The following is a 25,779-nucleotide window of genomic DNA, read 5'->3' as shown; positions in this document are numbered from 1 at the left end:
TTTATTGGGTTTGAGTTAGTACTTCATTAAATTAATGGTGTTTGGAAGCTTTCGATCACTAATCTATGTGGGGTTTTTTTTAAATATAAAACAATAAAAAAATGTAAATAAAGGCATGATTCATATATAGCACTACAGTCAATTATACTTCAACTACACCAATGTTATATATGATATCTGATTTAACTATATTTCATGCTAAACGTTCATTATCGATCTATAACGCCTTTGATGTTTGACAAAGCAGAATCTCAACCATTCACAGTTTCTTCATACAGAGTTAAAGGATGCGCGTTTGAGACAGTGATGATGATGATGATGATGATGATCTGGTAACCTCTCACCTCGATCATCCTCTTTTGTGCACGGCGCGCTTGTAGGTTCGTTGATATCACTGCGCCGTGTCCAGCTGTCGCCGCCTTGCATTGGTTCACCGAGCAGAGCGACGCACGTAGGCGCGTATCCGACCGCCCCCCCACCGGCAGACTGAAGAGCCGGTTAGCGGCGGGAGTGCGAGGCAGCTCCGACCCGCTGCTGCAGCTCCGACTCCCCCCCCCCCAATCCCACCCCCCCGGCAGACAGAAGAGCCGGCGAGCGGCGGGACAGCGAAGGCAGCCACGACCAGCTGCTGCTGCGGCTTCGACGGGACGGGCCAGGACCGGACAGAGGTCTCCATCGACCGCGTAAGGAATATGCTGTTTGGTTGCAGCCGGTTGTTTATTTGTTGTCGTCGGACATTATTAGGTCTGCTATTATTCTAGAAATCCGCAATAACCGCCTCCACTCTGTTTATATTTATTTGAGGAAATAGTTGTGATTCCTGTAAAGCTCTACGATCGTGCGCAAACTTCATCAAATTTGCACGAGCCTTCTTATCTTATCTCGCATATAAAACGCGCCTCGTCTCGTATTTCTGTGTCCCGTCGGGAGTTTATTATTTGCCGTCAAATCCCGGCCTTCCGCGCCGGTGGGCGATGACGTTATTGTTGTTTGTTGCTATATTTAGCGACACCGTTTAGCGCACATATTTACGCAGATATTTCCACCGCTCTGCGATTCGTGGCGTCGTGCGTCACGCGTTGCGTTTAACGGTGTTTGTCTTGCGTTCATTATCGGACAGTTCGGCCTATTTCCCTTCGTCCAGAGATCGGTCCCTCCCGGCTAAACTCGTGTCTGAACACGTTGTCAGAAAGTGGGTGTGTGTCTGAAAGCCGAACGGCTGGCCAATCAGCGTCCGCTTCCACCTACGCGGTGACACTTGTTTACTACCGAAGCTGGACGCTGATTGGTGGAGAATGTGGAGAAACTAGGCCTTCGTGTGGCGTTCCAGTGTCGCGAAAGGAATCGGGACTGTTTGTGTTTCTCTTTGATAACTATTGTATTATTTCCTTATCAGAATATAATTACACTTTTTTTTTTGTTTAAGTGCACCCAGACTCTACTGGTGTAAGGTTTAACAGTCGAACTGTCGTAATGATTGACACACAGCTAACCATGGACAATGAATGCGGTGTATTATTCATAATTCCTGTGTTCCGTGAATGCAACGTTGCCCCCATTTTCCCCCATTCTGGGCGTCAGGCCACAGCTAATGTAACCGAACGTCAGATTGTGTCTCCGGAACGCCTGATCGGTCACGTTTATCACCGAGGTTTTTAAAAGAAGGAAGCTTTTCAGTGTTATTTATTTAAACGTGAGTCTTAAAGGGACACTGCGTGGATTGTAGGCATGACGTCATTGATCAGGGTTATCTTTGCCTCGCCAACGAGATGTGGAGTTTGAAGTGAATCTGTCTCAGGCAGAGAAATTCAATTTGAGTTTGTCAGTCCACAAACTGTTTCTGGAGAGTCACAGAAAAAAAAGCGTTCTAGCATTCTCCTAGGCAACTTAAGACGACGATTTGTTTGTTTTACTGCAAAAAATACAGCCAAAAAATATATTAAAGTCTTTCTAAAGCTGACCCAAGAATGTAGACCCTTTTAAAATATCAAATCTTCACTGTTTGAATTTTTAGCTTTAGCTGTCTGTCAGATATATAGTGTTATAGTTTCACGTATTGCAAGTGTAGTAAGTGTAATAAATATTATTATTATTCTTAAAACCTCTTGTCTGTAGGGAGGGGTGACACTGCGCCGAGTCCCCGTCACTATGGCAGCTATGGGACCTGGGGATGGAGCTGGAGCAAGGCCGGGCGGGATGACCGGGGGGCCTTTGGGACCGCAGGTCTGCGTCTCCATGACAACCCACAGCAGCGATGGGCAGCAGACTCCAGTGAGTAGATGAGCGGAGTCCTATTCAAAGTAGATTGTTATTATCTCCTTCCTGAATCTCCAGAGTATGAGATAACTCTGTTCCGGGCCCGGTTATTTGAACCAAGAGCTCATGAAGTTGTCCCTTTTGCCTGAAGACGCCTACCCAGAGCTGTGTCCAGGCTGGTGGGGCGTTGGCGGAGAGTGAGCACCACAGGAGCAAGGCGTTAGCTCACCAAGCCGAGCGAGGACGGAGCAGCATGGCAGCTCCCCTGCGAACCGCGGGACCCACAATGCACTTTATCAACTCTCCTGGAGAGACGCCGCGCAGGTGGGGGGGGGGGGGGGGGGGTGGCTAAGAGTCTGTGAATGTGTGCCGGTGGTGGATCACAGCGGTCTAAGGAAATCTTTTTGTGCCCGCAGTTTTCGCAGTCCAGAGTCGGTGGAGATGGACGAGATCATGGCAGCCATGGTTCTGACCAGTCTGTCCTGCAGCCCCGTGGTCCAGAGTCCTCCACAAACGGATCCAGGGCCAGGTCAGTCTCGCTTCATGAACACACGGGCCTCACCAGCATCCCTGCTGGTGAGGCTGATTCCTAAAATCCGGAGAGGATTTTAGGAATCAGGTCTGCAGCTACGTCACAAGTCATTCACAGGATGTTCGGTTTTGCAGCCGGGTCTTCGTCGCCTGCCGACATGGAGTGTGGCGGCGGCGAGCTCTCTGACAGCGGCAGCAGCGGCTACTGGAGCTGGGACCACGGCAACGTGAGTCCCGCCCCCTCGCCGTCCGTCACTGAGGTGGACAGCAGCCCCGATGAAGGCCTCCACATGGAGCTGGAGCAGGGGGAGGAGCTTAACGCCAAAAAGCCAAAGGTACGCAGGTTTATTTTAATGACGATTCTCTGCTCAGCAGCGGGGACAAAAAGGCTGCTGACTTCCTGTCTGCCGGTGTCCTCCCACACAGAGCTCCTTCCGAGGTGTTTACAAGTGTCTGTGGCCCAGTTGCGGCAAGGTGCTAACGTCCTCAGTCGGGATGAAAAGACATATCCGTGTGCTGCATCTGGGGTGAGTCGGGCTTTCCTTTGAGCTGCACGTAGAATCAGATGTTCTAGAACATCCCTGAGTAGAGCTCATACCTCCTCCGAAGCCCGAAGCAGTTTAAATTAGAATATAAGGTCATTGGATTTAACAGACCAGACATTTAAATCTGGGTTCTTAATTTATTTTTGTTGGATGCAAATCATACACTAGAAAAATGAGATTTAAGAATTAGTCACCACCATTCTGGATTTTTGACTTCACACACAGCAGTGGGTCAGATCAGTCCCAGAGAGAGGAAGACTTCTACTACACCAAGATCTCCTGCGATCCCATGGACACCAGCTCCGCTCCAGCTCCGTCCCAGCAGCAGGCCCAGGCCTCGTCCTCTCATCCCAGCTGGTCCTCCTGCGGTTCTCCTCCGGCCTCGGAGCTCCAGATCCCACCGGCTCACAGGCCAAGGTCCAACTCCAGCTCCGGCCCCGGCCCCTGCAGGCCCAGTCCGCTCAGCCAATCGGCTCCCAGCAGCTTCTGGCAGATCCACTCAGAGCATCTCTATCAGGTGGGGGGTGGCAGCGTTGCCCTCAGTCTCTAAATATGCTCTAAATATGCTTATATTGACAGATTTATTGCCCCTAATTTATGTCAATAATTCTAAACGCGTGTGCTATTCTCTGTGTTTTTCGTGCGGCGTTTTTTTTTTTGGAGAGCAATGAAAGGAGACAACCCGGCCCACGTTAGCGTAAATTATTAAATGTGCGGCGTTGCTTTTAGCCGGTGAATACAAGAATTGACCTCACAGACGTCACAGTTTCCTGTTTAATCAAGCTGTAAATGCAAACAGAAACAAGAGCATCCAGATTTAGTTTTCTAATAAATGTCTCCGATGACATTGTTTAAAGTTCTCCGTGCGAGCATGTCATGCTACATGGCTAGCGTGCTTTGATATCGCTCCAATGAGACAATGAGCTTCGCTTCTGCATCTCACTCTTGACCCGTGTTTGCCCTGTTCATCTGAGGTAGGGCTTTGTGACAGCGAGAGGGCAAGCTGGCGGCTTGCTCGCTCGCCCCAAGGAGACTCGACTCACCGGAGGGGGAACAAGCGCCACAATATTAAGACAAAAATATTAAAGCATTTAGAAACCAAAGCGATATTTTCCTCAGGAGATTGTGGAGACCGAACATGTGCTGAATGTCCGACGTGCCTACTTGTAGAAGCATGTTGTCGTGTAACTTCCTGTAGATGTGACGCTTTCTCTTCTCTCCTTCTTCTTCCAGGCCTGTGGCCCTGTCCAGGTGCCCGTGACCTCCAGAGGCCCCGGCGGCCATGGTTTGACCTCCCCCTCCTCCGTCTCTGGCCACAGCAGCGCCCCGGTAGGTCGAAGTTCTGTTTGTCTGGATCTCTGGAGTGAGTTGTTGCCACAAAGTGAAAGACTTCAAGGATCTTGCTTCTTTGCATTGAAAGGAGCCAGCTGAACCGTTTTGGGCATCCGATTTGGATGACCTCTTTCTGCCTCTTTCATGACTTCCTATCCTGATCCTGTGTGTGTGTGTGTGTGTGTGTGTGTGTGCGCTCTCTTCAGATGGTGAAACCACGCTTTCGGTCCGTCAGCGTCGGGGAACAGTGGCTCCAACAGAACAGGCTGCAGCCTATGAGCGCGTCGCCGTCTCGCAGCCACTGCTCCTTCAGGCGAGTCGTCGACGCCCCTTCCTCCTCGATTTACCCGCTGTTTAAAATGTAAATACCTGCATGATTGCTATAATATTTCATGTCGTCTGCAGGAAGGGTCGCGGGGAGGCAAAGAAGTGCCGCAAAGTGTACGGAGTGGAGCGCAAGGATCAGTGGTGCACCGCCTGCCGCTGGAAAAAAGCCTGCCAGCGTTTCCCTGACTAAAAAAAAAAAAGAAAGAAGAAGAAATCATGTTCTGGGAAGCGAGCGAGTCGATGGTCGAACGAGAGGCGAAAGACTTTTTATCACGAGGATTTCAATCAGGGCCCGAGAGCCGCGCTCTTCTCTACTCCATGTGGTTTTTACGTTCAGCTCGTTCCGTTTCCTTCCTTAACAAATGCAAAATGGACTTTTCTGTGTCTTCGTATCCTGAAAACTCAAGTCGGCGCCCCCTGTTGACCGACTTTGTGATGTGCTAAGCCTACAAACGCTCTCCCACTTTATCCAAAGGTCATAGTACTAAACCTGTAGCTCCACTGTAGTAGAACGCTACTCGGCATGTCTCCTTTATTCCAATCCTCTCTTCCAGTGGTTACACAGTGGGTCAGGTGTATATTGTGTGCTTTGAGTTACGTACAAGTATTTTATACCTTTTTTATCGTCTCGTTTTTTGGCCCATGCACTTGGGCAGATTATTACTTCTTGGAATTTTAAATGTTTTTGGCACTTTGTTGGAATATAAACTCAAAAGAGTATAAGCTATATTTGGTTCGACTCAGCCAATGTTGTTCCCGCCCAACGTGTTTGGCACGCGACCAGTGTTAATGGTTTTGACCGTGAAGCTATGGAGTCGAGGCGATGGGGGTCAGAATTAGAGGAATGAGTTTGTAATAGCAATAAAAAAAAAAGATGAAATATATTGTCAAACACAAATTAAAAAAAAGCACTGAGAATTTGAAAACGTCTGAACTTTTTTTTTTTCTCGTGCACGACAGTCCACAAAAGAAATAGCAAACTATTTTATTGTCTTTTTTTCTCTATACACATTTTATATGAAGACTCAACAATGGTATAATGTAGTTTGAAATGTACACCGTATTCACAAATGACCTTTGTTTTTCTTTTCTTTTTTTTTACTGACGCACGCACACGCATGCATGTGCACAACAATCACATTCACGCACTCAACTGAACACTGTTACAGCTCGTAATCAAATACTGCATCCACTAAACTGAGATGAGATCTGTTACTGGGGCCAAAATATCTTGATAAAAACAAATTAGCAGATGTATTTTTTTACCCAGGCCAGACATGTCATTCTTTATAATAATAATAATAAGCACAGTTCATTTCACCCATCTGCCCTCAAACGGTACATTAGGACGGTGACGTTCGGGGCTGGGGTAATTTCGGCTTCCTCTCCCATCCGACAGCGTGATAATAAACCCAATGGTCCCTGCCAGTTTCCAGCTCCATGCACTCGTGTTCAATTGGACGACAGTGACAGGAACACACTGCAAAGAGCCCCAGGTGAGTTAATGTTTGAGAACTGACTGGGGATTTTTTCTCCTGACATGTGGCAACACTTTAAATTATTGCACGGTGATTCTATTTCTTTCTTTTTTTTTTTTACAGTAAAGGACCGGTATCTCTGATACACGTTTGTCCTTTCAAGTTAATGTCTAATTTTTCCTGTAGTGGCAAATCTCGTTCCAGAGAACTAAAGGCAACGTATGAGAGAGGACATGGCAAAAGCTGATCCTGAGTCAGCTGAGGGCAGCATATTTCATCCTCAGACAGCAGGTGACAGTGTTGTTCCACTGAACGGAGCCCATGAGGGCCATCGAGCACCCCCCCCCCCCCCCCCCCCCTCATCACTAACAAAGTTTACACCCGTAGAGACTTCATGTCCGAAATTAGAATACAATAGAAAGCAAAAAAGAAAACCTTTTGATGGAGAGATGCAGCGATTTAGTGAGTTAAAAGGTTTTCCATCTGTGTTGAATTTACTAGATTATTTTAGCGCTTAAAACTTTAACTGTTGGGTCTCAAATTTTAATTATTCAAATTTAAAAGAGGAAACGAAGCGTAAATGAACATGTCATGAGTTCTCATTTCATAAACGACAGTACAAAGCAGCTGCTGAAGCCATTCGCACATGCATGAAAGTCTCATGTCACCTCAAGTGTTTCTTTTTTTTTCAATCTCTTAATTATACTGACACACAAAAATATATTCAATTGCACTTCTCTAAATTCCTTTATTTTCGCAGAATGGAGTGTAAATACGCTTAATAAGAAGGACGTCACGGCCAAAACATTCCTTGTTACTTAGAGACACAAAGAGAGGTGCAGCGAGAAGGCGGAGCCTGTTCTTCTGATGGCGATGGCGATGGACTCGGAGTGAGGGTTGAGAACGTGATTGGCTGAGGTAAGTGGGGCTGGATTGGGTGAGAGCAACCAGAAATGCATCACAGTTTGTTTTGCCTCCAAATCCGAGTTACGGGGATGCTGCTGAACCTGCCGCTGCGGCTGCTCCTCATGCCCAGGTACTGCCTGAGCAGCTGGTTCACCCGTTTCTGACTGTTCCATTTGCGGGCAGATTTCCGGACGCCTATGAACCCACCGTAGCGCTTTTGTAGGTGCCTCATGGGTGAGCTGATCAGCTTTCTGTACCCATGGCGCCCCCTCTGAAAGCCACCAAAGCGTTTGGATACGGAGACGCCTTCTGAGGTGTCGTCCTCATCCTCATCCTCGTCCTCGTCCCCCTCGCTCCCCGCATCCATGTCCTCCCTCGGCTTCCTCTCTTTGTCCTCCGGACTGAGACCCAGACCCCGCAGGCCCTCCCCCTCCTCAGAGGATTCCAGCAGGGATGAGTCATACTGGACGCTGCGCTGCTCAAAGGGCGCCTCATCCCGACCCCCCTCGTGGAAACGGTCTACTGCTGCAGATTGCAGCAGTTCACTGTCTGAGTTGAGGCCAAGCGAGGTCAGATCCAGTTCCTCTCCCGCTCTCTTGAACAGAGCCCTTCCCTCAGAGAGAGTGGGATGGTTGGATAACTTCACAGCACGTTTACACACCTCCCATGTGAACGGACGGGAGGCGTGGCCCTCACACTCCAGCAAGCACACCTGCAGAGGGTGAAAAGGAGCGATGCGCTGAATTTAAGTTTCACTCTGCTGAAACCATGGCGTGAAAAGAAGTGGGAAAAAGCACAGTCAGATGTTTCGGAGAAGCCCGCTCTAGGCCCCAGCGAGATTTGAACTCACGACCCCTGGTTTACGAGACCAGTGCTCTAACCCCTGAGCTATAGAGCCAGTGACAGGATCTAACGTTGCAAACTCCGGGGCAGAGCTTAACAACAAGCTGAATAAAAAAACATATTGCACTACTTTATTAAGATTCTATCCGCCCCTCCTCTCTTGTTTTATGTATTTCCCTATCAATAATCAGCCAATCAGTGAAGAGAGGAATGATTAAAACCTCTAAAAAAAAACAGCAACAAAAGCATAATTTACTTTTAAAAACATATAAGAACCATTTGAAGTCATCGCACTTTGTATTTAACCTTTGCTGTATTGGCTGAGAAGGCTGGATGGCTGATTTTCCACAGAAGGAAAGGGGGGGGGGGCATTGCTCCTGTCGCGTTCAGAGTGCCTTGAACGTATGAGATGTCCATCATTTCATAAATATGACGACCGCTTGAAAAATGATTGACAGCACCAAATTGGGGGAAATTATAAATCAGTCTGAAGGACAGCAGGCAAATTGCATTCTTTTTTTTATCAATTGGCTCCTCAGCTTCAGGTAATGATATGTTTTTTCTGTCAAAGTGACATATACCGGTAATGTCTTGCAATTGAACTTTTGATATTGAACCTCGAGTGTGTCCATTTTAATAACCTTCCTGTCTCATTTCCATCACGCCTTGCAGCTTGGCTTCCTTGCCTGAACCAATCCTGATAGAACCCCCCCCCCCCCCCCCCCCCAACTTTAACGGTCTGGAAGCAAGGGCGTGTGAAGAACATTTGCTTTTTTGAAGATAATAATACAATCAATTCAATATTTCTATATTATCCGGTCATAGCACTTGAAATGCAACTCTGAATTTCGTTTTAAGGTGCCTGAAGATGATCTTGCCGGAGTATTTTTGCCTCAAAATAAAACCGACTTTTATTTATATCCTTGAAAGTAGAAAACCACGGTGCATTAACTGTTTCCTCAGACAGGGTAAATAATCTGAAAATAGGCTCCAGCTGCCACGCTGTCGGGATTTATGCATGCGCATCGCCGTCCTCTCCTTCCTTCAACTCCAGAGACCTCTGAGTTAAATTTCAGCTTGCGCTAAGAAGCAAATCCCCTTTTTCTCATCAAATCTCACTCAAACGAGATAAATTGCATTGTTATCGGGAAAACCTGTTCACATCAAAGCGGCCAGAGAAGAGGGAGTTCCTCTGTGAATCCATCAACGGAAATTAATTACCCATCGTAAATGAAATGAGCACACCAGGGGATTCTCCAGGTCAGATCAATGGAGCAATCTAAAAGACTTTATGAGTAAGATAAGATGTGTGTGTCTTTATATGCATATGAGGAGCCAGAGGATAAGCAGTTCCAAGATGTTTGGATGGCGAGGAGGCTTCAGACACTTCCTTTTGTCAGCAGAGGATCAGGGTTGGAAGTTAATGAAAATGTCAAAGTTATAGAATCTTCCCAGGTTCAGTCATTAATAAACAAAAAACAAGAGTCATCTGAGTTGGAACATGCAACCGTGGCAGAATTTATGTGGCAAATCCATTCCTCAGACAGCCCACAGCCCCACACGCTTGAATTTTGTGTGATGCATGTCGAAAAGGATTGCTACTGTGTGTGTTCATGCAACTGCAACATCATGGAACAAACCATCGAAATCCCAGCCTGAGGCACGACTGATGTCTGGTGTGTGTAAGGAAACACACAACAAGTTACACAGCTGTCCACAAAAGTGCAAAACAGCTGGTCTCCAACATCTGCTGTTTGTGTTAGAGCCGCATTATTCAGGTAACGCAGCCAAGAAAGGGATACAAGAGTAGGACATGCTTCAGACGTGTTGTCTGGGAGCATGTATGATTGTTCATGAGAGCATGTAGGCGCACTTCATAAATCCATGGGCTCATAACAAACACCGGTGGGGAAACAACGGAGTGGCTCAGTGGGTTCCATCTGCGGCTCAGCGGGAAAGCAGATAACACAATGAGGAACTGATAAAATATGTCAGCCGCCAATGGTAAGCCTGGGATGCTGATGATACTGAGCCCCAGTCAATTACAGAGTTCTATTACAACTCCCAAAAAGGGCCCAGCTGTCTCTCTCCGCATCATTATCAGCTAAATTAGCCGTCCTGCAGCTATCCATGGCCGCCCACGGATTATTTTTACCCGCTGATGTGTCTTTTGTGCTGCTTGGGAATGAGCTTGTGTGCTGCGGTGCATGGTGGCGTCTCTGTTGGTGTGCGGAGGACAACCGCATGCTCTCAGCGCAAGGCTGGCATCTTCATGTTAGTCACGAAGCATTGCACAAGTGCTGTAGATGCTTAGACGTGTGAATAACCCCCCCCCCCCCCCCCCCCCTGCTATAAAAGGGGAATAATGGTCAGTTGTGCAGCTGAAATCATTTAGCTCCAAGACAGAACACTTTTCTAATTATTAGGTAAGGTCGTCTTATTCCGTCTGTGCAACAGGTGGAACTTATACGAGAGGCTTTTTCCTTCGCTGTGGTTTTCTGTCAGTATTGATTCCTCACTATGCTGGGGAATAAATTGTTACGCATAATCTCCACGCTCTATCTATTCCGATGACAAAAATCCATGACATTTTCACCCACGGAAGTTGGAGAAAGAAAGGAATTTCCAAAGCTTTCATTCGTGGTATTTAAAGAATAAAAGCTTCCATGTAAAATGTGACTTTCATTTGCTTGTTTTGCATCTTTTAGCAGCAGGAATGGCGTATTCACATTTCAGGGCGACACCATTCATGCAAAACTGTCAAGGGTGCGGCGGACTCGCAGTCACGGAAAACGTTCCCAACATTCTAGACAGACTCATTTTCATGCCTGCTATAAATTTCCGCTACTCTGTTATCTGCCAATCAAATCACTGAGCATTACTCGCACTGATTTGATTGATCGTGACACATGCAGGCTGTGCCTTAGATATATTTCATTGATGCCAAACCACTAAGGTTTATAATCATCTATCATTGAATTATAGTGCCCCGTTTAAAAAGGAGTAGTTTTCCCAACCATGTCTGTTTGTTAGTTGATTCTTTCTTTGTTTATTCACAGGATTTCACTATTTAATGGAAGGTGTGAAATCCAAAGACTAAATCAAATGCAATCAGGTTAATTATTCTAATTAAGTAAGGAAACCCCAATATCAGGACTTCATTTTTTACCATGGCAACAAATGTTTGTTACACTTTGCATTTCAAAGAATGCAGTCCCAGAGCAAGTTAAAATATATTCTTATCACCAATGATTCACTCCTAGAAATACTCACCATGGTGTTGAAGGCTTGTTGCAGCTGCTGACGCTGCAAGAGCAGACCGCAGGCGACACACTCCCCCTGGCAGTCGCTGCATCCGGAGGTGAAGAGACATGCCAGCAGCACCACCAGGTACCAAAGAGGGATCTTCATCGCTCAGGAAAACCAGACGGGAGGGGGAAAACGGGGGGGGGCAACAGGTAGAAGGGTCTGAGCGACGGGTCAACAGCTGGAGAAACGGTGCGATTAAACCTAAATCCAAGATGAGCCTGGAGGGAAAAAGTGGACAGAATGGCAGAAACAGCCCATCAGTGCCACTTTATAGGGAACTTGGGTGGTCGGAAAACGTGAGGGTGGCGATGTGAAGTGTTCAGCCAATACCAGAAAATGGACAATGTGGGTGGGATGGAGAGAGCTGCACCTAAAGCAATAAATGTGAAAATGGGTATTTTCCAGTGGGCAGAAAGTGTCAGCTGCAGGCCGGAGGGGTGGATCGCTAATGGAACTCGTGAGCTGCAGTTATACGTTGGAGTGGAGTGGATCTGTTCTTCTTCACAGATGTGTGTGTGTGTGTGTGTGTGTGTGAGGACAGAAAAACACACAACCCCGCAGTGAAGGCGCCATATTGATGAGAGTAAATGGAGGTCTGCACGGAAAGTTATTGATGTGTGCGCTCAAGGAATAATTAAACAAGTAAGTACAAACCTGCCCACTGCGACCGTGGAGCACATTACCGCCGTCAATAGCATGTGAAACAGGTCGCGTGTGACGGCAGCCCATTTAGACATATGTAAATGGCTTCATGGGAAATCATTAGATAGACCTGTTTGTTTTGCATAGCCAGGATGTTTAGCGTAGCGGTCATTTAGCAGCTTGCTGACTAAGTCCATTTCACACTGTTATGTTGTCCCTTGAGTGGCCCTCACTAAGTGAGTTAAACAAACGAGCACAGCGTTTGTGGATTCATCGTGACAAAGATGTGGCGTTCCCACATTCATCTGGGATCGCTCTCAGCGCGCTGTCGAAATGTTTTCAAAAAGATGTGCGGCGTCCGCGTGAGCTTCGTAATCAGACAAAGACGTGTCTTTTGTCGGCCTCCACGCATTCAGAGGTTTATGTTAGAACATCGTGATTTATGTTTTTTTTTTTTTTTTGCTTTGTATTAGTGGAACACATTCAAGTTTTACGTAAGGAAAAGTTTTCATGTGAGTTGCATGAAGTTTTTCCTCTCAGTCCAGTTGACTTCATTCAACACGGAGCTCTACCGTATCCTGGATGACCTGAGAATCGCCACAGTCGGTCTGTAAAGATTGTTTTTTTTGTTTAGTGCTTGACTCAAACTCATCAAACCTTTCGTTTTTGGTACTTAGAAATATTTACACTTTTTGTTTTTGGAGCATTTCCATGGCAATTACTGTTTATAGGAGTGAGGTTACCAGAAATCTAATTCATTTTTGCTTTAATAGACTTCTCGGAGAAAGCAGTGGTCCATGATATCATCATCATTATTACTACTATTATTATTATTATTATTATTATTATATTATTACCGGTATATTTTGTCAATTCTTGCTTGTTTTTGAAGCCTTATTATTTTTTCAGAGTTCAGGAATGTCTGATGTTGCATTTATTTGTTCATTCTAGTTAGTTGAATGTTTGAAATCAGTCTTATTTAACTGCATGTAGTTTTTGATAGAATATTGGTCGAGTGATGCAAATCTCTGTAAAGACTCAGGCAATGAGCAACCAAGCTAACGCCCACCTTCATCTCCTTAGAATAGAAGCCATTATTGTTATTGAGAAACAATTGACAAGGATATTAAATCTTAATGGGCTTAAATGTCACGCAAATGTAGATGGCACAGAGAGGAGGCGGTAACGATTGGCATTTGGTCAACTCAAAGAGGGATTGAAATGATTGAACACTGATCTGTGATCTGTTTCACACCTCTCGGCCCCACAAAGCGTGGCACGCCTATTTTGTTACGACCTCAGAATGCTGAACAGTTAAGTTTACTACTCTAGAAATGCAGTGAAAGTGAATCTATATACCTTTAACCATCAAAATACGTCTACAGTATTTATACTCTATACACATGGAGAATTCTACAATACTACAAATGGGAGATCTTCTATCTGAGTTTCCAAATTTCTCTTTTGGGAATCCACAAACTGGAAGTCTCTGGCTGATTTTCATTAATAAAGAATAAGAAGGCCAAATGATATTATTTATAGTGATTAACCTGATAAATATATAGGCATTTAATTTATTTTCCTTTGTTTAGATTATGGGTAATTATTGGTTTGGGTAGATTTGTCACATCCTTTTCTGGTGGTAATATCAGAAAGTCAGAAAGACAAATGTTCCATATTGGTGTAGCTTAACTCCTCACATCTCTCGCACCTTGAGCCATGATCCAAACACTCTTCTTCTCTTCTCAGTTTCTGTAATGACTCATCTTTGGCCTTGAGATCACCACCGAACCATTAGAAAGTCACACTTGCCTGTGAATTTCCATATACCGGTACCTATTTCCCGCTATCTGTAATAATGTTTTGCATGATCAATGTTGGAGAGACGGCGGCTGACTCGGTGCTCGGGGCAGATACGGCACAGTGAGACACCCCCACCCCCCCAAAGCGCCATAAAGGCAAAGAAATACCTCAGAGAGCCTGAAAACTCATCAATGGAAGTTTCATTTCAAAATAGATCTCCATCCTTCCCAAATATAAACAGCCTTGCCCTTCTAAATGAACGGTGGCGTAAAAGCAGAGAGAACATGGAATACAGCGAAGAGCATGATGTCCTCCTGCTTTTAGATGAGACCGTTCCATTTTGCACAGATGAATGCTTTCATCCACTTCTATCCATAACAAATACTCTGCTTGTGGTTCCATTAGAGTTAACCAAGACCCTAAAAGCATTTTAAACAGAAAATGTATTTTCACTTCTGTCAAATAGAAAGACGTTGCAACTCTCAGAGAAGGACTCTGTACATTTTCTTTTGTTTTCCAAGCCTAATTTTTCTGCTGAGCCTAAAATATGTAAGAGCAGGAAAACCCGGAGTGTTGTTCCACCGGTTTATTGCCCTGTGGGGGGGCAGTTTGGAAATTATTTAAAGAAAAATCGCCTCCAAAATTATGTCAAAACCTGATTTCAAATTGTGCCTATCACATGAGAGACGTGAAATCCATTTCAATGACTGAATATCTTCTCATCGTCATGTCTCTCGCCCTCTCTGTTAACCCTCCATAAATATAAATCAAACCCATCAAATCCAGATTAGCATTCCAATTGGATCGTCCCAGTCTGGGTAGTTTTGATTTTAATCGGCCTGTTAATTCTAACTTAAAGAAAAAAATAGTCTAGAATCTGCACCAATACTTCTGTGAACCATAAAATGTAATCAGCTTCTCCTCAGCCAAAGATTCACAGCTACAAAAAAAGTAAGCAAACTCTTTAACCTATTTGTGTGTTTAATTTTTATATGATTTTATATGATACAAATGGACAAACATGAGCAGAAATTAGATTCAATCATCCTCTCAGTCTCAGGTCTTTATGCGCCACCACAAAAGCATGGCCTTTTAGCTAGCAAGTGACTGGACAGAATTCATCCAGCCTCCACGCCGTGAACAAAGTGGCTAAATGAACAGTAATGGTGAGGTAAATTAACATTCGTGTATTTATCGAAGGGTCGTGGGGAGACCGAGGTGTGAGCGGGGAAAAGAAAAGCACCGTGCTCGTCTCTGCCAAAGTGCTGTCTCATCCATTAGTCGTCTGCACAGAGCCGAAACGCACAAAGGCGTCTGCTAATGCACAGATAACCTAAAGGTCGCTCTTCTTCTGTTTCCCTCTTGATCCCGCTTCGTAGCACCTCCCCTACTCATCTCCCACTGCGTCTCCACCTCCGTGTCCCTATTCTCTAATATGGCTGCCATCTCTTTTATCCTTAATAACATGCACCGAAGAGGTCTCCAGTCTCCTCCGGTGTCTTAATTCCACTTCATTAAAGGCGAACCGGAACCAGGGGCCCCCAAAGACAGATGGAGCCAAGATGTGGTCACTTTGCGGGAGGGGAAAATGGTTGGAAATCCTGCTCTGCCCTTTTACACCTCACATCCTATTAATGGTACTTGATCAATTCTTTATAACCTGAGGAGATTGATGAGTGTTTTATCACCTTAGTCTCTGCAGTTGTGGAATAAGAGTGTGTTAATCTGATCTAATGGCCCAATAAAAGCGCTCTTGAGTGTGTGTGCATGGAGAGAGTGGAGGAAGACAAAGACCGGGTGATTCAGAATTCAAAGCTCCTGCTATCTGGTTCTGGCCCATAGCTCAGCAGGGAGTGTAAAATCGATATAGATTTGGTGTCACCATCATCATCATCATCCTTTCTCCCTCTATTTAAACAGAGCGGAGAAAGAAATAAAAGGTCAAATCCACATTTTCCTACAGACCAGTCGTCTCAGGATGCTTAATCTGGTGGAACATAATGACACCAAAATCTGTGTTGATCCAGAACAACAGAGACGATGAGTTCAACATGCAACAGATCATTTTTATTCTACCACTAAATACTAAGATCAGCAAAGATTCTTATTGTTGTCGTAGTTTGACAAAAGCTAAAAGCGGTAATGCCAAAAGTTTTTTTTTTTTTTATTACAGAAATTTCACAACCTTGTAGAGAATAGGAAGCTTTTATCTGTGCAGGAATATGATTTTAACACAAAATAGCTTCTGACATGGACAATCAAATGAAATCACCGACCCCAAAAATGACTGTAATTTGGAGACAAGCATTTGTTATCTGCAGTCAGACAGAAGTTGAGTCTCAGGCTTTTATCAAATTAATTCCTCCTCAGGTCCAATATCTGAGACCGAAGAGGAACAAGTTTCATGTGTGTTCCCGCTGCAGAAAGGAAAACACAACAGAACATTCATCTCAGGTCACATAAGTCAATCTAAAACACCACCACCGCTGTAACGCATCAAAAGCCTTCAATGCGATGAGGTTTGAGATGCTCCTCTGAAGAGTTTAGAGGAGCAGGAGGAGGAGGAGGAGATGGCAAGTTTGTGCCTTATCCTAAATTCAGGTATATAATATCAAAATGCAATAGTGTGAGATAGAAATGTTTTTAGCCCCCCCCTTATTCTGATCTTATCTGCTGGAAGAATCAAAGCCTTTAAAAAGTCTCGACTTAGACTCCAGAGCTCACAAGCAGTTTTTTCTTCTTCCCATTTCCCCCCCCGAAGGCTTCAGTCTCACATTAGCGCAGATAAAAGCAGCGATATGATAGATTCATATCTTGTTCCTTCTCGGGCTCCATCACACCAGATCAATTGAGCATATGATTAGCTTTGTTTTCCCATCACGCGCACTGGCAGGGTTTCTTTTAATTGCAGGCGCATTTTCACCTGATTGGTTGACGTCTCGTCTGAAATCATTCCCAGCATCTGACGTACAACACAAGGAAATCAAATAGCAACAATCATCTTGATTTACCCCCCCCCCCCCCCATGAAGCTGTGCTAATAGCCCCAAAATAATAACCCCCACTGCGCGGTTCAGTGATGACGGAGTAGAGCGCATCGATCCACGCGCACCGCCGCGCATGTTCGACTGATAAACTGTCATAGATGGAGGCGGGGTGAGATGCGTGGGAGATGGGTCCCTGACTCCCTGAGAGGAAAACGGGAGAGCAGGGAATTCGTCACTCTCCAGAGTTGCAGGGACGACGCGTCATGCGCTTGCGTGCGCGTGGAGGACGCGCGAAGCCCGATAATGCATTAAAAAAAAGTATAATAAAAGTAAAGATAAAATAATAATAATAATAAAAAAGTCATTAAAGCTAAATCAGTGCTTTTTGCAAAAACAAAAGTTCCAACCCGGCAGGGGCGTTAGAGCCTAAATGACGCGTTGAGTCCTGCGGGTGCTTCAGTGCAGCAGCTCTATTTTGCAGGGTGCCAGGCAGCTAATATGGTGTCATCATTGATCTGGTTACTGCGGTGACACCTGCGCTAATCCATTAGACACGGAGCCGAGAGGAAGCAGCGGCCGCGCCGCTTTTATTATAGGATGAGGCTGGAAGAAGTCATGACATTCTGGTGCGTCTGGGCGCAACAGATTTGGCAACTTCCCTTGAATTCCTCATTGGTTTATGTGCGTAAGGCGAAGCGGGGGGGTCTAAATGAAAACTGACAGGGAGGGGGGGAAAGCCTGTTAAGAGCTTAATCAGTTCGAGCGGCAGAAATCCTGAAAGCTTTTTTTATTCGCTGATTAAAAAGAGAACACCGATGACGTATAGTGGCAGCCTATTTCTGCTTCTATACTTTTTTTTAAAAAGAGAGACGAAATAAATTGCAGATGAAAGCACGACATTGGGTTCCATTAATGCGGGGCATGATTAGATTTTAATTTCAGGGAAAATGTGGAAAGAAATTAACAAAACAAAAAATGAGAGGAGTTTTTATGGCTCTTTCTTTGTATGATTTATATTGATTAAAAAAAAAACTAAAAATGTTGAACTTGGAGTTTTTTTTTTCCTTTTCATGCTAAGAATGTCTCCAGAAAATCAATAAAAGAAGAAAAGTCAATAGAAATGAGATAAATCTGGCCATTAACTCACTTAAATATATTTATGTCTAAAATACTCTCTTCTTCACCAAGCAACCCCCCAGCGTGGAGTCATTTATCTGTGAATGCAACATTAAGCATCCATTTTCTCCCCTGCACTGTGCAAAGTATCATCTTTACTGATAATGGGAAAAGATTATGCACATTCATTACCATCATCATTAAAATCGTCATTATCATGTTCTTAGCATAATAACGGCTCTGATTGACTTCTCGGGCTTTTTTGGATTGACTCTGCCGCTGCGTTAGGAAGAATTGAAACAGCTCTGGTCCATGTTGAAGCTTTCATGTGACGCGTTTAACCTGACACACAGCAGTCTGTGACTGATCAGAAGAGCAAGCCGCATGTAAGATGATTTCTGAGAGCGCTTCACTGACTTCCAGGAGTGCTGTTTAGACAAAGTAAGGCAGAATAGATGGGGAAACTCCATATTCATTATTTTATATTCTTTCACATGTTATGATTTCATCACATTTGAAGTTGATTTTTCTTAAATCCTCCAGCTTTAACCTCAGACTTTCTCTCCTGCGAACTCTTCTATTCATTGCGTACTAATCAGGTGCTTCTGATGGTGACTGTGATCCCTTTAAAAGGGGTTTAATGGAAGAAGAAGAAACCTTACTCCTCATGAAGGGGGGGGGGGTGACTTCCAGAATCACCTTCAAGGTGAAAGTACACAAAATCACAGCAGAAAGCGCTAAAGCAGCGGTGACGCTCTGGGCACAGAATGACAGAGGGAGGATCCTATCAATGGTTTTTATCAGCCATGCAGAAAACAAGTCCTCATCTCTCATTAACTGACTGGTCGCTTACACACAGGTAGCCTCAAACGCAGATGAAAGCAAGTCTTACTTCCTTACCTTGCACCTGTGACGCACTGATATTCTCCGAGTCCTCCGTCTGTGGCTACAGGAGAGTTTTGGTGTCTCAGCTCGTATCCTTAGGCTAAGGGTTTCAACCACTGAACGCATGCCTCCTGTGAGGCTTCTTATAATGGCACACCCCTTCCCTCCTGGCTCAACCCCTCCAGTGCCTCCCCCCCCCCCCTCTCCCTCCCTTCTCCTGAATATCACCATCACCACAGAGGAGAGATTGAAAGAGGGTGAATTTCCCCTTTTCTGTTGTGCACAACCGGACAGACGTTACAAACCTGGGTGGTGATGACGTAGGAAGCTTTTTTGCCCACGCCACCGGTTTCGTCTTCATTGAGTCAACTAATGGGGGTTCTAAAAATACGCATCATCCCTTATGAGATTGACCCGGGATTCTCTGAGGTGTCCATGAGACCCACAACGTCATGCAGAGAAAACAGGGGCACTTTAAATAAGAAGCTTCAATTAGATTTGTGCTCCAGAGAAGTTAAATATGAACTAGAAAATCCAATAGAGATTTTTATGGATCGATATGGTTGTTTGTGCTGGGATGGGGGGAAAAAATAAGCCTTGCTATTGTGTTGGAGGTGATGGAGGCACGCCTGAATAGTAGAACTTGTCCTTCTTGCCAAGCAGGTTGGGATGAGTCATACAGAAAAAAACACCTGAACAGGTTTCTAGGAAGGTCTTCAGTGGCCTGAGGTCTATAACGACGACGATGATGATGATGATGGTGATGATGGTGATGATGGTGATGACGATTAGAGATTGAATTAAATGGGAATAAAAGCAAATGGAAGCTGTCGATGCGCAATAAAGAGCCTAAAACAATGCTAGCAGCTCTGTTGATTGACAATCAATATTTAGAATAACAGCACATTCGTGTCAGGAGGCGGAGCTATAAGTGGAGGAGATGAAGATGCTGAGGTTCTCCTTGGGAGTGATCAGATTGGACAGGATTAGAAACGAGACAATAAGAGGGACAGTGAAGGTGAGACGTTTTGGAGACGAGGTCAGAGACCAGACTTTGATGGTTTGGACATGTCCAGAGGAGAGACGGGGACTATATCGGTAGGAGGATGCTGAGGATGGAACTGCCAGGGAGCAGGGCTAGAGGTCGACGCAGGAGAAGATACATGGACGTAGTGAGGGAGGACATGAGAGTGGCTGGTGTTGGGGAGGGACGATGCAAAGGACAGGGTGAGTTAATGATGAGCTTCAGCCAATCGCTTTGGCTTTGCCTGTTTGATTAGCCGGTAGCTCGGTGGATTCAGAGCCTGTCGAGATGGCGATGACTAGAACCACGTCGCATGACTCTTCAGAAGGTGATGAGCGATGTCACTGAGATTTGTGGAATTAACAGACATTGCTAGAATCACACCACTTTTGTGTCTCAGTTGTGGTTCAGCATCTAAACAAACCCCCCCCACTTCTACGGTCTCCAACTGGGCTTCCTGCTCTTCGTGATGTGGCAGCAGCTTTAGCTCGCTGTGAGAGAGAATGGCGGTCCCGGTCCTTGTCCTGGTCCTGGTCCTGCGTGCGGTCTGATAGTGACGGATGAATCGGGTGGACACGGACAGAGCCTTCCGTCCTGTTGAGATAAGGAGGCTGGAAGAATGGGCGGCTGTTGGGGGGGGGGGTCTGTCTGTCATTGATATCGCCGCTATCCACCGGCTGTCTGGTGTCTACAAACGTCTTCTGTGCCCCCCCCGGAGGCTGTGATTGCTGTGACGACGGGGAGCGGGTCATGCTCAACGTGGCGCCACATCACCCCAATGTGAAACCAGTAAAACGATTCGTGTTTTGTCTGCAATTTGGAGTGAATTCTATTGATTATTAATTACGAATGTGAGATGCTGATTTGTAGTAATAATGATGCATTTTATATATATATATAATTCATTTAATAACATTTCAAGACTGGAAAGTATCATCTTATTATTAAAAAAATGGAACATTATGTGTCGTTACTTTGAAAGGTCATCTTGAAAACTATACATCCAGCCTATCCCGGTGGGTACAAATCTGAGTTGTCGAAAACGAAAGCCTTCATCGTTCACGAGTTCTCTGCGAGGATTAGAACCAAACATGAGCCTGTACGGTAGAGGTGTCATTGGTTTCCAAACACTGACAGCGCGGCGTTGAAGCTGCAGAGGTCTCCTAATAAAAGCGTGACGATTTGAGTCGAGGAGAAGGTGATAAATATTTATTCTTACAATCACTTCAACTTATCTCTATGCCATGAACCAGACGATGAAGTTCAAAATGCTTTAACAAGAAATTAACATGCAACTGTTTTACAAATGAGTGACAGCTAAACCTTATTATGAGATCAGCATGAATGCATGGTTTGTCCCGAGACGGCTCACTATAATGAACTCTGTTTCCAATAAAGAGATAAGTACTTGGCAGAATGTACTCAGATTTGCATATATACGTGAATTAGCATATACGGTACGTTCCATTTTATCGGTTTAATGGCCGTGACGCCAAGTTGTACTTTTAATTCCTGCACTCACAATTAAATTGAGAGGATTTTCTTTTTTTTTTTTTTTTTTAGAAAACAAAGGTGGATAAATGCTGACTCTCTGCCAGAAGCGTTTGCAGAACTCATCGACAGCTGCAGCCTGACCAGCTCATTTCAGCTTGAATTCCACATCTCCTCTCCATCTCATCCTGCTGAGGTGTTTTACCGTCCTCCTCCACAATTAAACCCATTGATGTGAAACCGAAGGGTGTGTGTGTGTGTGTGTGTGTGAGAGAGAGAGAGCTCCAAAAGGTTTTTTACGGTTGCTCTGGATTTTTTACCTGTCGTAAGCGACTTTTATTAACTGCAGGGCCCAAAAAAATAAATAAAAAAATCAACATTTCCATTCCAAAAAAACCCACCTGAATTTTCCATGGAAGGAGAGTTACACCTCTGCTCCAAGGATCTATAGCACAGATCATCAAGAGACTTTGCGAGGATAAGATTCAGTGTTTTTTTTGTTGTTTTTTTGTATAAATCTATCTCATTTATTTTCGGTACCAGCGGCAGCTTGCAAGATACCAAGGAGCATCTGAAAGCCAGTGCATTCATACCGCTAACAACTGAAAAAGACATCGGGCTAATGACAGAAACACGAGCATGGTGGGCGGAAGCCGGGGCAGGATTTGCAAAGAAAGGCTGGATTACTGAGGATAGAAAGCAATCATTTATAAAATAGTGGCTGCTGCAATCGTGAGGAGGGGATGCTGGGAAGTTGCTTACTGATGACTAGTCGGTGTGTGAGGAGATAGATCTACGGATTAAATGCAAGGGTTTTGACCTCAATCAAGGAACTAATTACTGTTGCCCCTCCTGTTGGTGGACTCCATAATTAGCAAGCAAATACCCCCCCCCCCCCCCCCCCCCCCCCACCTGGAAACACGATTAGTCTGCAAACAGAGGTGATTACAACGATTATTCTCTTTTCACTCCTTAACATCTTTTTTTTGGGGGGGGGGGGGGGGGGTGTGCCTGGAATGCTTTATTGAATTTGTCAGGAAATTATATTCTAGCCGTCTATCTGTCAAAGCATGTGAGATATGATAATAGAATAGAGGGCATTTGCTCTGGGGTAAAAAAAAAAATAATAAAAAAAAATAAGTCAAGTGTGACTGACTCTATCTTCCTCAAGTAATGAAGACGCTGATAAAAGCGACGGATCGTGGAGGTCTGCAAACACATTCAGATGCGCGTACCCTTCAAAGATGCTTTTCTCCATCTTTTCTTTTAGAGAGTGCCCCAGTGCAAGGAATTACTGTGTTTCCTATTATATTCTCTCAGAACAACAAACACACACACACACACACACACTGTTGCCCATGCAGTCGATACTCATGCAGCAGCCACTCATTGGGTCTGAGTGCACAGGTGTCTTTTCTTCTGCCGGTCTTTGGTGAATAAATGGAACTGCAGTAATAATGGAAGTCTGGTGTTTTGTTTTTGCATTCTCAATGCTTTTAGTCAAAGGAAACGGATCGATTAGAAAACTGTCGCGGTTATTAGTGGACTATTGATTCAGATTTGGCATGTTTGTGAGACAATCTCAAGCAAACCCATCGTACAGTAACGCGCATGTCGTGTCCGTCCTCTCGGTGGCAGACTTTGGTCTCAGCAAGATGGTTGAAGGCGTGATGGACGGTGACCCCCAGCAGGACACTCTTGACCTTCACCTGCGGTTCTGCGGTTCTGGAGGTGCGGGGCGGGCTGCCCTACTCAGCCCAGGCGGACGTCTTCTCGCTGGGTGTGATGTTCTGGGCTGTGCTGGAGGGACCACGCAGGATGAACACTTGGCTAAGTGTCTGGTGGAATCAGTAAATACCTGATCCCTCCTCTCCTGAAGGGGGGGGGGGGGACTTGGATATTTTCCCTGCACGTGGGGCAGTTTTAAACGGCGTCGGATGACGGGGCAGCAGTTCTGGCATGTTGTCACCCCCCCTCTCACTGAAAGGTTGAGTGTGGTCGGGCAGGTTAACGACGCGTCACGCTGAATCGCGCTTGACTTAATTAACTGGCACCTATTAAAAATGTCACGTATTCATCATCCACACAGTCATAAATCGAAATGGCAAAGAGATGAGAGATCTATGCGATGCACTTTCTGCAACATGAACGACAGAAACTCTGCTTCTATCATTTAATCCGACGGGGCGTTGGCAGCATCAAGTGTCTTTATGTTAATCTGGCGACAGCGTACTTTATTTTGTAATCTGATTACTCACCTTTTTGCGTCTGTCGCAAGAGGATTTAATCGCATCAGCTTACTTGAAAAAAGGAGATAAACTGCATTTTGGATGGTAATGAGATGATTTTAGTTTGTCACTATTGCCTCATTAAGTGCGGGGGGGGGGGCTACCTTTTATATGTTAGATGATGGTTAACACGAGGAAAATGCTGCCATTGGTTCTGCTGTGGAGCTGTGTGTGTGTGTGCGTAGGAGTTAAGCCACGCCCACGGTTAGGAGAGGATGGGGAAGCGAGCGCCATCATGAACGTCAACATAAATAATGTATGTTTTATTTCCTCCCATTTGGGTCCGGCAGCAGGGAAAACATTGTGTTATTTTTTTGTTATTTTATGTAATAATTAGTCCTTTTTTTTTCTTGTGCACCGACTGCAAAGCTCCTGCTAATTGAACCTGAGAGAAGTGGAAGCACTTTGCTTTGCATTCTGGTGTAGCACTGCAGAGCAGCATTTAGATTCTAATCTCTAGTATTTTTTTTTATTGTCCTATTTCCTGTCCCAAACCCCCATGTGGCCACAGGATGACGGAGCGTCTTAATGGACACGGGGCTCGGCTCAGCTCTGCATCCCATTGTCCGAGACTAAAGAAACGGCTGTAATACAAATGTCTAATTTTATTCACAAAAGATGGGTCCGACCAGAGACGACCTGGAGGCAAGGGGGGGGCTATGAACCATTATCCCCCAAGTTTAGTGCACGAGGGCCTCCCTGAGTCACTGATACTCCATTAGGCTGAATGGAAATGGTTCTGATTGGAGAGACAGAGGAGTTTTCACATAATAAAAAGAAATTAAATTTAGTAGCGCCGATCACAATCGTCTTCTCTCAGTGAGAGAGGGGTTAGAGGCCGCCGGAGGCTTTTCACAGAGACATTAAAAAAAAGGTCCATTATGTCCACACACCTACACAGTTATGTGGCTGGACGGGAGGGACAGACAGGATGCTTGGGTATGGTGTCAGTCGGGGGGGGGGGGGGCTTGTTCTCTCTCGACAGACGGCGACGTGACAACAGCACTCAATTAAAATTCATTTAGAATCTGAAAAAGGGGCAAAAGAAACCTTGATGAGGCAACAATTGATGCATTTTAATGACTTTCACCGAGTCCCCTGCTAATTATTTTAGGCTGCTGCATTTTAGGGATGCGACTAATGATTTTATTCTCTTCATTAAGCCACTCATTTTTTTAAATCAATCATTCCGTCTAGAAGTTGTCAAAGATAAATGACCAATTCAGGTTTTTTTTTATCTTACTTTATTAATGATTTGCAGCCAAAATCACAAAGTATTAATTACCTCCGCCGAGGCGTCGCGTAGGTTTATGTAATCGCCGGCATTTGTCTGTCCGCCCGCCCGTCTTTTAGCAAGGTAACTCAAAGAGTTCTGGGCGGATCTGGATGAAATTTACGGGAAATGTTGGGAATGTTATCAGGAATAGGTGATTAAATTTTCGTGACAATCCATAAGAGATCCAGATTTCAATTAACATTGCAGTCAATGGAGTTTAAAAATTTGGGTTCATTATTAACCGATGTTGAAAATCCCATTTACAGATTCAAAAAAGTTGGCGTTTAAAGATACCAAGAACAATTTAGAACCTTTTGATGATGATCCAGATCACTGTGTGGACGGTGTAATTCCAATTAGGAGGGGAATGAGCTGCTTGGCGGAGGTCTGCGCTCTCAGAAATTTGCCGTCCATCAGGAACTTCCTGCCGGACGACTCGCGGTTTCGTCCCCTGTGTATTTTTTTTTCATCAGGTGCTCAACCCGATGCAAGAGTCGCTCGGGTTGGCTGATGCCGCAGGGGGGAGCCTTGTGGGAGAACGCCGACCTCCGGCTGTGCATCCCTATGAAGTTCACCCACCCCGTCCTGGTCCAGCCATGTGCATCCTGCTTTTAGACACGCTCGCCTCGAACCCTGATGCCCGGCCACCAGCTGAAGGCCAGAATGCAGTCCGCTCTGAGAGAGAATTCCCACTGACACAGCGTGGGCTTCAGAGATCCTAACGGCTAACCACTGCAGTGC

The 25,779-nt window shown here is 45.1% G+C and overlaps 2 protein-coding genes and 1 non-coding gene across 3 annotated transcripts; 1 reads left to right on the top strand and 2 right to left on the bottom strand.

Moving 5' to 3' along the window:
- The first annotated feature begins 586 nt into the window (after positions 1-586).
- znf395b (zinc finger protein 395b) lies at positions 587-5,909 on the top strand. Its single transcript, XM_068753800.1, has 10 exons — positions 587-683; positions 2,116-2,271; positions 2,408-2,580; positions 2,673-2,789; positions 2,876-3,122; positions 3,214-3,314; positions 3,558-3,849; positions 4,566-4,661; positions 4,871-4,981; positions 5,074-5,909. The coding sequence occupies exons 2-10, from the start codon at positions 2,149-2,151 to the stop codon at positions 5,179-5,181; spliced, it is 1,368 nt and encodes a 455-aa protein (XP_068609901.1). The 5' UTR covers positions 587-683; positions 2,116-2,148; the 3' UTR covers positions 5,182-5,909.
- Positions 5,910-7,427: 1,518 nt separating this feature from the next.
- Positions 7,428-11,629, bottom strand: pnocb (prepronociceptin b). Its single transcript, XM_068754001.1, has 2 exons — positions 11,492-11,629; positions 7,428-8,087 (listed from the first exon to the last, which is right to left on the bottom strand). The coding sequence occupies exons 1-2, from the start codon at positions 11,627-11,629 to the stop codon at positions 7,428-7,430; spliced, it is 798 nt and encodes a 265-aa protein (XP_068610102.1).
- trnat-cgu (transfer RNA threonine (anticodon CGU)) lies at positions 8,201-8,273 on the bottom strand. Its single transcript has one exon. It is a non-coding gene; the product is annotated as a tRNA-Thr (tRNA).
- Positions 11,630-25,779: the final 14,150 nt, after the last annotated feature.

This window comes from Brachionichthys hirsutus, chromosome 20, assembly GCF_040956055.1.
Source record: "Brachionichthys hirsutus isolate HB-005 chromosome 20, CSIRO-AGI_Bhir_v1, whole genome shotgun sequence".
Lineage (NCBI taxonomy): Eukaryota > Metazoa > Chordata > Actinopteri > Lophiiformes > Brachionichthyidae > Brachionichthys > Brachionichthys hirsutus.
The sequence above is the reverse complement of the archived record's forward strand: the minus strand, read 5'-3'. Positions and strand labels throughout refer to the sequence as shown.